The sequence below is a fragment of the Triticum aestivum genome, chromosome 6B (assembly GCF_018294505.1).
Source record: "Triticum aestivum cultivar Chinese Spring chromosome 6B, IWGSC CS RefSeq v2.1, whole genome shotgun sequence".
In the NCBI taxonomy this organism is placed as follows: Eukaryota; Viridiplantae; Streptophyta; class Magnoliopsida; order Poales; family Poaceae; genus Triticum; species Triticum aestivum.
In genome coordinates this window covers 59689367-59700526 of record NC_057810.1, presented here as the reverse complement: position 1 = coordinate 59700526, position 11160 = coordinate 59689367, and the positions used below count along the sequence as shown (strand labels likewise).

The following is an 11160-nucleotide window of genomic DNA, read 5'->3' as shown; positions in this document are numbered from 1 at the left end:
ACGAACGCGCCAGCCACATTTCAGTGCCTGATGAACACCGTTTTCGGTAAGTATGTCCGCAAGTTTGTCCTCATCTTTCTGGATGACATTCTTGTTTTCAGCGAGACCATGGAGGAGCACCTGGAGCATCTGCGCATCGTCTTCGAGCTGCTCCGCGCGCACTAGCTCTACATCAAGGAATCCAAGTGCACTTTCGCTGCCAACCACATCGACTACCTCAGCCACGTGATCTCGAAGGAGGGTGTGGCCACGGACAAGGAGAAGATGCAGGCCATGGAGCAGTGGCCGACGCTGACGAACGCCACGGAGCTGCGCGGCTTTCTCGGCCTCACGGGCTACTACAGAAAGTTCGTGCCGCACTACGACATCATCGTGAAGCCGTTCATGCAGCTACTCACCAAGAAAGGATTCTCCTGGCCCTACGGGCGTGGGCGCAGTGCTCGCGCAAGACGGGCACCCCGTGGCGTACTTCAGCAAGGCATTAGGCATGCGCATTCAGAAGCTCTCCACCTATGAGAAGGAGTTCCTCGCCGTGATGATGGCCGTCGACAAGTGGCGCCAATACTTGCAGCACGGCCCCTTTGACATCATCACAGATCACAAGTCAGTCTGCAACCTCAGCGAACAACACCTGGAGACAGAGCTCCAGCGCAAGGCCATGGCGAAACTGGTGGGGCTGCAATTTCGCTTCCAGTACAGAAGGGGACCGCACAACGGCGCCGCCGACGCACTCTCACGCATGGGCAAGCAATTCGAGCTGGCCGCGCTCTTCGCGTGCCAGCCAGCCTGGGTGCAGGAGGTGGCCAATTTCTACGTCACCGTCGCCGACGCCCAAGAACGGCTACAACTACTGGCGCTGCACAGTCCGGATGATCAAGGCTACAAGCTCTACCCGACATCATCCGACGCCAAGGTCGCCTCTAGATTGGGGCCAATTCGGCTTTGTGCACCAAGCTCATCACCGCGCTGCATTGCAGTGCGGTGGGCAGCCACTCCGGCTCTACCGCCACCTACCAGCGCGTGCGAAAACACTTCGACTGTCGGGGCCTCAAGCGCGACATCGCCAATTTCGTGCAGCGGTGCACGGTGTGCCAGCAGGCCAAACACGAACACGTCAAGCCGGCGGGTCTCCTGGCCCCGCTGCCCATTCCAGCCGCGCCCTGGGAGGACCTGACCATAGACTTTGTCGAAGGCTTGCCGCGCTCGGAGGGGTGCGACATGATCATAGTGGTCGTCGACCGCTTGACCAAATTCGCCCATTTTGTTCCCCTTCGCCATCCCTTCAACGCCCAGCAGGTGGCGCGTGGTGAAGCTGCACGGCATCCCTGCGTCCATCGTCTCCGACCGCGACAAAATCTTCACAAGCCACCTATGGCGCGAGCTGCTCGCTGGCGCAGGCATCAAGCTGCTCTACTCGATGGCATATCACCCCCAAACAGACAGCCAGAGCGAGCGGGTGAACCAGTGCATGGAAATGTACCTCCGTTGCACAGTTCACGACTCACCACACAAATGGCGCAGGTGGCTGTCGATGGCAGAGTTCTGGTACAATTCGACCTTCCATGTGTCGCTCAAAGGCACTCCCTTCAAGGCTCTCTACGGCAAGGAAGCAAACCTCGGCGCAATGGCGTCCTGGGCGGAGTCGGCGCCGGCCGACGAGGAGATGGACTAGGCGGCGCACACTGTGCACATTCGCGCCCAGTTGTAGCGCGCCCAGTGCCGGTTCAAGAAAAATGCCGACCGCAACCGCACCGAGCGCCACTTCCACAAGGGTGAACAGGTGCTGCTCAAGCTTCAGCCTTACGCTCAACGCTCGGTGCGCCAAGCTCGCCTTCAAGTACTTTGGCCCCTACAAGATCATCGAGAAGATCGGTGCGCTCGCGTACAAGCTCGACCTGCCGCCAGAGAGCCAAATCCACCCCGTCTTCCACGTTTTGCAGCTGAAGCCCTTCACCCCCGACTTCACACCGGTGTACGGCGAGCTGCCCAAGGTGCCGGACCTCTCCGTCGACGACCTCACACCTACGCACATTTTGGACAGGCGCATGATGAAGCATGGCGACACGCCAGTGGTGCAGCTCAAGGTGCAGTGGGGCACCGGCGACTCCGTGCCGACGACGTGGGAGGACTACGACGTGCTCCGCCACCGTTTTCCGTCAGCGCAGCTCTGGGCGGAGGCAGAGGACGACGACGACACTGAAGAAGAAGAGGTCGTGTCTTAAGGAGGGAGGAATGTCACACCTAACCTATGGTCAGTGTGCTCTAGAGCTGGCTGGTGGGCCCCGCCAGCTGGCCAACCAAGTGGCGTGCGTGTGTGGTGTTAAAAAGGGGCCTCCTGTGGCCGTGGGTATTATGTGTGTGTTGACAATTCTCTGTACTCAATCCTTCCTCTGCAATCCAATCCTCCTTCTTCCTCTCCAAGCCATCCTCTCCCCTCCCCTCGCTCGATCTAGATCCCTCTCTCGCTCCCTGGGGTGTTACATCTCACTAGAGTTCCACCTTCGCAGCCCCAAGCATGACCTGCGAGCATATTAGGACGAGGTAAGAGTTTTCTGTCTCTCCAAATATGTATTCTTGGAGATCGGCGCATTCAAATTTTGATACCTGTGTTGTGTGTATGGACATTCAAAAAATATATTGATTCAAAAAATATATATATTCATTTGTTTATTTTAAAATCCGATGCACATATGTTGTACTCCCTCCGTAAACTAATATAAGAGCGTTTAGAACACTAATATAATACTCCCTCCGTCCAAAAATACTTGCCATCAAAATGGATAAAAAGAGATGTATGTAGAACTAAAATACGTCTAGATACATCCCCTTTTATCCATTTTGATGACAAGTATTTCCGAACGGAGGGAGTATTGTTCTAAACGCTCTTAGATTAGTTTACATAGGGAGTATTTGTTTTTATCTACTTGATTCTGTTATTGAACATGGATTTTGAAAAATGTTTGTGATTTAGAAAAAAATGTTTGCAAACATAAGTTTTTAAAGTGCATATTTTCATAAAATGAACCAAAAAAGGGAAAAAATCAGACAAAACCCGAGTGACAGTACACGTGAAAGCTATCGGATTCAGCTGTTAACGGGCTCGAAGCCGCTCCAAAGCCCTGAACACGTCCAGGTCAATTCGGGCAAAAACACACATGTACGTCCTGAGGCTGGTCGTAATGGTAGTATCTCTACTCCTAATTGACGAACTGGTTAAATAGTCCCCCCACTTTCAATCGGTTTATTTTCAACCGGTTTTTCTTCGTCCCACCTCCCACCAGCCCCTTCCACCGGTTTTTCTCTTTTCTCGTCTGACCGGCAATACCCAACGTATTTATGGTAATCAATCATAATTAATCCACGTATAGTAATAAATCAATCCAGATATGGTAAGGTCATAACTCAGGAAATTTTGAATATGGCAATTATATGGTAATAAATTTAAATTACCACAAAGGCTATCAATCCAGATATGGTAAGGCCATAACTCGGGAAATATCGAATATGGTAATAAATTTAAATTACCACCAGGTATGGTAAGGCTATCCACGTATAGTAATAAATCATAATTAATCCACGTATAGTAATAAATCAATCTAGGTATGGTAAGGTCATAACTCAGGAAATTTTGAATATGGTAATAAATTTAAATTACCCCAAAGGCTATCAATCCAGGTATGGTAAGGCCATAAATCGGGAAATATCGAATATGGTAATAAATTTAAATTACCCCAAAGGCTATCAATCCAGGTATGGTAAGGCCATAATTCGGGAAATATCGAATATGGTAATAAATTTAAATTACCCCAAAGGCTATCAATCCAGGTATGGTAAGGCCATAATTCGGGAAATATCGAATATGGTAATAAATTTAAATTACCACTAGGTATGGTAAGGCTATCCACGTATAGTAATAAATCATATAGTAATAAATCATAATTAATCCACGTATAGTAATAAATCAATCCAGGTATGGTAAGGTCATAACTCAGTAAATTTTGAATATGGTTATAAATTTAAATTACCCCAAAGGCTATCAATCCAGGTATGGTAAGGCCATAACTCGGGAAATATCGAATATGGTAATAAATCAGCGATCCGTCCGCATTACTAGCTCATCCGATAAATCAGCGATCGAGTAATTAAACCGTGCAGTAATTAGTTCCGTGTATGGAAGGAACCGCCGGAGTATTCCATAGATTAGCCACAGGATTTTAGCAATCTCGCTGTGGCATCTCGGATTTCGGAAATCACGCGCCCGCAGACGTCGCCGTGCCCCCCCTGCAACCACCGCCGGAGTCGGAGGCGAACGCGATCGCAATCGCGACGTGTATATATATACAAGGACGTACTACGTGCACAAGGGCCTGCAAGCAAACCCCAGTGCTCCTGATTACCATGCATTTCTTCCAGGTCGTCATGGCGTGGATGTTCCCGTGCGCCGTGTGGGCGGCGATGGCGCCGGCCGTGGCGACGGCAGCGACCACGGACGGCGCTTCGAGCGTTGAGCAGGGCAGCTCCTCGTCGCCGGCGTTCGGCCCTGGCGACGCTAAGGTGGCCTCCGACCCGGGCTCCTCCCCGGCGTCGAGGTCGTCCCCCTCCTCCTCCTTGCTCGGCGCCCGAAGCAGCTCATCGAATAGCGCGCGCTCACCGGTGAGGGAGGGCGGTGACACGGCCGCACGGAAGGGCCACGCGCTAAGGCGGTGCCTGCGCAGGTTTGCCAGAAATCTGCAGCACGCCGGTGCTGCGGACGAGCGGCTAGACGGGCGCGGGAGACGGAAGGGTCGGGCGACGAAGCCGGACGGGAGGGTCGCCGCCGGCGAGGACGGCACCGCCCGGGCGAGGGAGGAGGCCGTCGCGAGCGCGATCGCCTACTGCAAGGAGTCGAGCCGGCATCGCTGCAGGCCGCCATTGGCTCCCTCTCCCAGCTTGGACGGCTGGCTCCTCGTTCGTCCGGAGGAGGAGATCGGCACCAGCGCCACAAGCGCCAACTCGCCCTGCGAATGCGAGGCGCAGGGCACCTCGAGCGCCGCCGCCCCCCACCACGGCCACGCGGCCTGCGACGGTACGTGTTGTCAACCGATCCGTCGGTCGATCTGCTCTGCTGCACCCGTGCACGTCTAAACCATCGTTGATCTCCTTCGTGCAGCAGAATGCGGCGGCGGCAGGCCGTCGACGGTGGAAACTCGGCGAGGTCCAGCCGGGGAGATGGAAAAGGGTGACGCTGTCGACGGGCTTGACGGGGACGTCCTTAGGATAACGAATTACTTCGCCGCCAAATATATGCGCGCGGTGCGCCATTGAAGAATAGCTCGGGGTCCGTCTCACATGAGGCGAAGCAAACAATTTTTCGTAATCTAGAGGACCTTGTCTTACGTACCTTCGATCTTATATGATCTGTCCATATCAGTGTGCGAGTAGTAGTAATATGATTGTAGTAAGATCTGTCCATATCAATTGTCGATCTTATTCTTATATGATATGATGGCTTGCAGCGTTCCTAAGATCTAACGAGAATCTCCTGGAGTTAACGACACAATCGTTCGATTGTTTCTGAATCAGACTGCAATTTTGAAGCTTAATTAGCAAAGGAGTTAAGATATAGACAATCATATTTATTCGAACTAGCTTTGCTGAATCGAAAGAAAAGAGACAACTTGGATTCAATCAAAAGAAATTAGAAGATTTTAGTACTGACATGTATTCACCTCAATCAAAACAAACTAGGTCACCACTATATGCTCTGTTTGTACTCTACACATGAGGAATATATTCACCTTTAACTTCTTTTTTTGCGGAAATAAGACTTTTATTCATCAACCACTGTCATTACACTCCAGATTTTACATAGAGCGTGAATTCCATCCGGTGCATGCCCATGCACGTTGAATTATCAAATGAGTATAAAGTTGGTCTTTTTTTAACTACTACACTCCAAATTCTCGAGCATGGAGATAGGCCAGTTGTAGACCAAGAGCTGGTACAGATATAGGCGAGTTGTAGACAAGAGCTGGTGGGCAGCAAGAAACGCATGCACACCAAAGAACAAATCTGAGTCACATGCCTACTTCTATTGGTTTCTACAAAGAGCGGCTAGCTTAGATCTTAGACCAGTCGGTCACTGTCGAGGTCGCCAAGGTGATCTTACAGCACCGCCGTGGGGATTTCTCATATGATTTTATGTAGGCAAGCCGCAAGCGGTGGTGGTGATTGGCTGGGTGGTGTCGCTGCCTTGGGAAGAGACGAAGTGATGGTAAAAGTAAGCAGGATCCGATGATTCTTCCGTGGGGATAGCCAAAGTCAAGATGTCGACTACAGACTCGTCGCAGACTTGCAGTGAACCTGGATGCGGCGAGCCTGATTTGTGGATCGATGGCGGGTCTTGACTTTGTTAGGCTGGGATTGGATGGTTGCGGAGGGTGGTGTGCTTGGTTGGGTTCCCATGGAAGAATATGGCCTCCTCGTGAATCTGGTCATGCCCATCCTAGAGAACATTGTGTCCCTAGCTCCCTCGAGGAGCAAGGACAGTGCAAGCGGCAGCAGGGGGTAGGGGTAGATGTGGGGAGGGATGTCGGCGGCTGCTCGAGGTCATCATGATGAAACCCTTGACGTCCCATCTTTATCAATGGAAGTGGAAGAGCACGAAGTCGAGATTGGATAGGAGTTTGAGTTCTTTTTGGCACCGATCGGTTCCCCACTTTAGAGATGTATTTTTTTTGTGTGCGAGCAAACAGTGGGTTGATTCTAAAAGGGATAGGCACTTTTCAACAGAAGTGCATGACGGACCAAAAATATGACCTCATTTTATTCGTTTGATAGATATCGTATTATTCGTTGTTGTTCGTTCGGTGAAATTTCCTAATATTTGATTGTTGTGTTTCTAATTAGAGCACCCCATAATCACCCAATATGAGGGAATGACAAATGAAAGATACTGATTATAAATTTTGAAGAGCCCGTGGCAACGCACGGGCGTTATACTAGTCATAGTTAGTATCATGCATGCCAACTAGGCAATTTTGATGAGGTGTCATAGCATTAAATGAAGAAAGAGAGGGTGTAGTATCATATCATGATACTTTATCATATTAAATGCTATGCTACTTTGTGTCATGCATGGCAATAAATAAAATACTACTCCCTCCGTTCCTAAATATAAGTCTTTCTATAGATTACACTATGGACTATATACGGAGCAAAATGAGTGAATCTATACTTTGAAATATGTCTATATACATCCATATGTAGTTTGTAGTGGAATCTCTAAAAAGACTTATATTTAGGAACGGAGGGAGTACATGATATTACTATATGATACTATGCATTAGGAAGGTAGTATCATACACTAGTATCATATGCATGATACTAATATATGATACTCCCAATTACAACCAGCATGAGAAAACACGCCTCTCCCGCCCACGCTCCCTCCCGCTCCCGGCCACGTCACCGATCCGCGCCATCTCTCCTCATCCACTCTCAACCATCCATCTCCATCGGACAGTTCACAGGCCGCATCACGCGGATCGCTCCCATCTCCTCCCCGGAGACCTCACAGCTATAAATCCACCACACGCCACATCAATCCCCCACACCACCACCACCGCAACAACCAAGCCAATCTCGCCGGAGAAAGAAGCGTCGACGATGTCCGGCCGCGGCAAGGGAGGGAAGGGGCTGGGCAAGGGCGGCGCCAAGCGCCACCGGAAGGTGCTCCGCGACAACATCCAGGGCATCACCAAGCCGGCGATCCGCCGTCTGGCTCGCCGGGGCGGCGTGAAGCGCATCTCGGGGCTCATCTACGAGGAGACCCGCGGCGTGCTCAAGATCTTCCTGGAGAACGTCATCCGCGACGCGGTCACCTACACCGAGCACGCCCGCCGCAAGACGGTCACCGCCATGGACGTCGTCTACGCCCTCAAGCGCCAGGGCCGCACCCTCTACGGATTCGGCGGCTAGGCCACGCGAATCGATCCCCCCACCACCATATTTGTGCTCGTAGCTAGCTATGGCTGTGTATTGTTCATGGGCTTCGGTGTAATGGCTGCATCTCGCTGCTGTATGTCCTGGCCTTGACTGTTGTTGCTTGGATGTAGTAGTCCTGGGATGAAATGGAAATTGAAGTGGTCTACCCTTGAATTCTTCTGCAATCTCTCACTCTGTTCATGTTGATTTGTGTTCCTTGTCAGATGTTACTAGTTTCCAATTGGTCTCTCGCTCTGTAATTTGCTGCCTCCCGAAATCAACCGTGTTGGCTTCAGTGTACGGTTGATTCCCTGCATTTTTGTAGTTTGCGTTTTCTCCGATTCCACGGCTTATCCTGAACATTTTTTCTACTCCGCCAGTTGAACCAAGTTTCAGATAAGACATGTGCTGCCCATTTGGGATCTGCGGAGCAATTTGTACTGTCATGGGAAGCAGCTGTCCTTTTTGTGCTCGTTTCGAAAATAGATGTTGATCATCTGTTGCCTACCTAAATCAACCGTAGCAAGTGTAAGCTGATTTGCTTGGCCGAACATGTATTTTTTACTACCTACCCCAACTTTTTGAATCGATGAGGAGCAGTTGATTTCTTTTGCTTAAAATGCATATGAGCTGAATGCATATTGATTTCCTCTCAATAAGTTGCTCTGTCGATGCGCAGTAGTCAGATCTTACCTGTGCGTTCTCCAATTCCCCGTTGATGTTTCAAGTTCTGCAATCAGTTGCTCTGCAATTCTCTGCCCCCAAATACAATCGGTTTGCTTCAGTGTTACCCTGGATGCGAACCAAATCGCGTACTCACCATGTGCTACTAATTGGAACTCTCGACACTTAATATGCTGACAGGACATTCGAATTGTGATGATGGCAAGCTGCTGATTTTTTTTTTGGCCTTTTGAAAATAGATATTGACCATCTGAATATCTGATGTGTCTTTCTGAATTGCGCTAAACACGCAGCAGCTGATTTTTTTCCGCTGAACATGGATTCTAGACTACCTAACCCAATGATTTAAAATCTGAGTGATGGCAAGAAGCAACTGATTTATTCTCCTTTTCTTTATGCGGGAAGAAGCAACTGATTTCTTGGTCAAAACATACATATGAGCCAAATTCAGATGGAAAAAAGACATGAACTGGGGGACCTCAAGTTGCAAACATCAGGCTCATGGTGTCTGGGTTTGCTTTTACAGCTACCCATGTACTCCCTCCGTTCCCAAATATAAGTCCTTTTAAAGATTTCAACAAGTGACTACATACAAAGCAAAATGAGTAAATGTACACTCTAAAATATGTCTACATACATTCGTATTGTAGTCCATTTGAAATGTCTAAAAAGACTTATATTTAGGAACGGAGGGAGTAGTTATGTATCCAAGGATTTTTATTATTGCCTTAATGCTGAGATGTCAGCCTGAAACGATCAAAGGAGGCGCATAAACATAAACGATCAATGGAGGCGCATCTCAACTGATCCTCTATCCTAAAAGTCCAAAATGTGTCTCCTATCTCATTTCTTTATACTTTTTAAATGTTTAAACTTTTCTCTATCTAGCAAATCACTTAAAACTTAATAAAAAATCAAACACAGATTTTTGTAATAAATTTATTTTTAAATTATTTAAAACTAGTTAATTGCATAATTCGACTATGGTACAATGTTAGCATAATACTACATAGTAAAATGAAAGGGTCCATGTCTAAGGAAAATCATACTGTATGATTTAACAATACAATATCCCCAAGACTCATATTTGTACATGTGGGTCGTGATTACTCGAAGTGGACCTGGAAGACTCACACTACTACTTGTCGGTCCGAATGGCTCGAGTGGTATATCCGTATATGTGGTCAAATCATACTGTGTTTGCTTTCTTTTTTTTGCATTTTTAGATTTAAATGGAGATATGTTTTAGAAACAGATATGGTTTTGTACCATTCGCCAAAAAAAGAAAGATATGGTTTTATATGCTGTAGATGGCATTAAACGTTAAGGAAAAGAAAAACATCTAGACGATGTTTATATATACACAGACGACGAAACTGAAATTTGCATACTATACGATCCGATAGCAAACCCTAGCAATAACGCTCCGTATTCATCCGCCGCCATCGCTGCCATGTTACTTTGATGGAGTATAACAACCATGATATTTGTTGTAGGACCGGCGATGGCGGTGGTGTGGCGTCGTTACTCTGTTGAGAGCATCACTTGTAAAGATTTGGCCTGGCTCTGTCTATGGTTCTTCGGTATGCAGTTGCCGGTGATTCAAGACGATGGCTTTCTCGGGGCTGTCCGAGTCCCGCTATCCACTCGCCGTCTCCTCTTAGGCATTCAAGGGTGGGTAATGCGTTGGCAAGGGAATCCAGTTGGAGTTGTTGTTCTTCGAGGCGACCGGTTTTTGTCATGACGCGGCTAGATGATTGGCTTAGGGCAGTCCCTTTTCCGTTGTGTTTGTAATTGTCACGGTGGAGCATGGAGTTTCTACTGCACTTGTTGTTCGCAGCAAGTTGTAGTCTCTTGTAATTGATTTTTGCCTTTTATAAAAATATGGTACGCCTAGGTATACTCTCAAAATAAAAAAACAACCCTGCTATTTCCTTACATAAAGAAAACTTTAATGACACAAGGCCAGCTTAGGGGCCTAGGCGGGAGGGGTGCCCAAGCCTGGAGGGGGCCTGGGAGCTCTTATTTCTGCATAGAATGCCCATAGGCTGATCAGTACCCCCCATGCGCACTTTGGGCCTGCCCACTAAGGGGCCGGGAGCCCTGGGTTTCTTTTTCATTTTTCCTTATTTGTTTATCTTTTCTGTTTTCGCTTTTTAATTCTTCAAAAAAATGTACAGGATATTTTTGTCTGATTTTTCAAGAGTGATTCACGAATTTCAAAATTGTTTCTGGATATAAAAAACCGTTCAAAAATTTGAAAAATGTTCTCGAATTTTACAAAAAGTTCGTAGATTCAAAAAACAATGATCCCGACTTTGAAAAAATGTTTGCGAAATCAAAAAATGTTCGTATGTCTCGGAAAAATGTTCACAACTTTCATTTTTTGAACTGATTTGTAAAAATGTTCACCTTCCAAAAAAAAGGTCCGTGAAATTGCATTTTTTTATGACTTCAAAGAATGTTCACGATTTCAAAAGATGCCACAAATTTGTAAAATATGTTCATCAT

The 11160-nt window shown here is 47.8% G+C and overlaps 1 protein-coding gene across 1 annotated transcript; it reads left to right on the top strand.

Annotated features, from left to right (window-relative positions):
• The first annotated feature begins 7581 nt into the window (after nucleotides 1-7581).
• LOC123135764 (histone H4) lies at nucleotides 7582-8150 on the top strand. Its single transcript, XM_044554977.1, has one exon. It carries the CDS (start codon nucleotides 7648-7650, stop codon nucleotides 7957-7959), a length of 312 nt encoding a protein of 103 aa, XP_044410912.1. The 5' UTR covers nucleotides 7582-7647; the 3' UTR covers nucleotides 7960-8150.
• The last annotated feature ends 3010 nt before the right edge of the window (nucleotides 8151-11160 follow it).

What these genes read in the sequence shown, in the direction of transcription:
- LOC123135764 (XM_044554977.1), top strand. Translation starts at nt 7,648, where the DNA reads ATGTCCGGCCGCGGCAAGGGAGGGAAGGGGCTGGGCAAGGGCGGCGCC.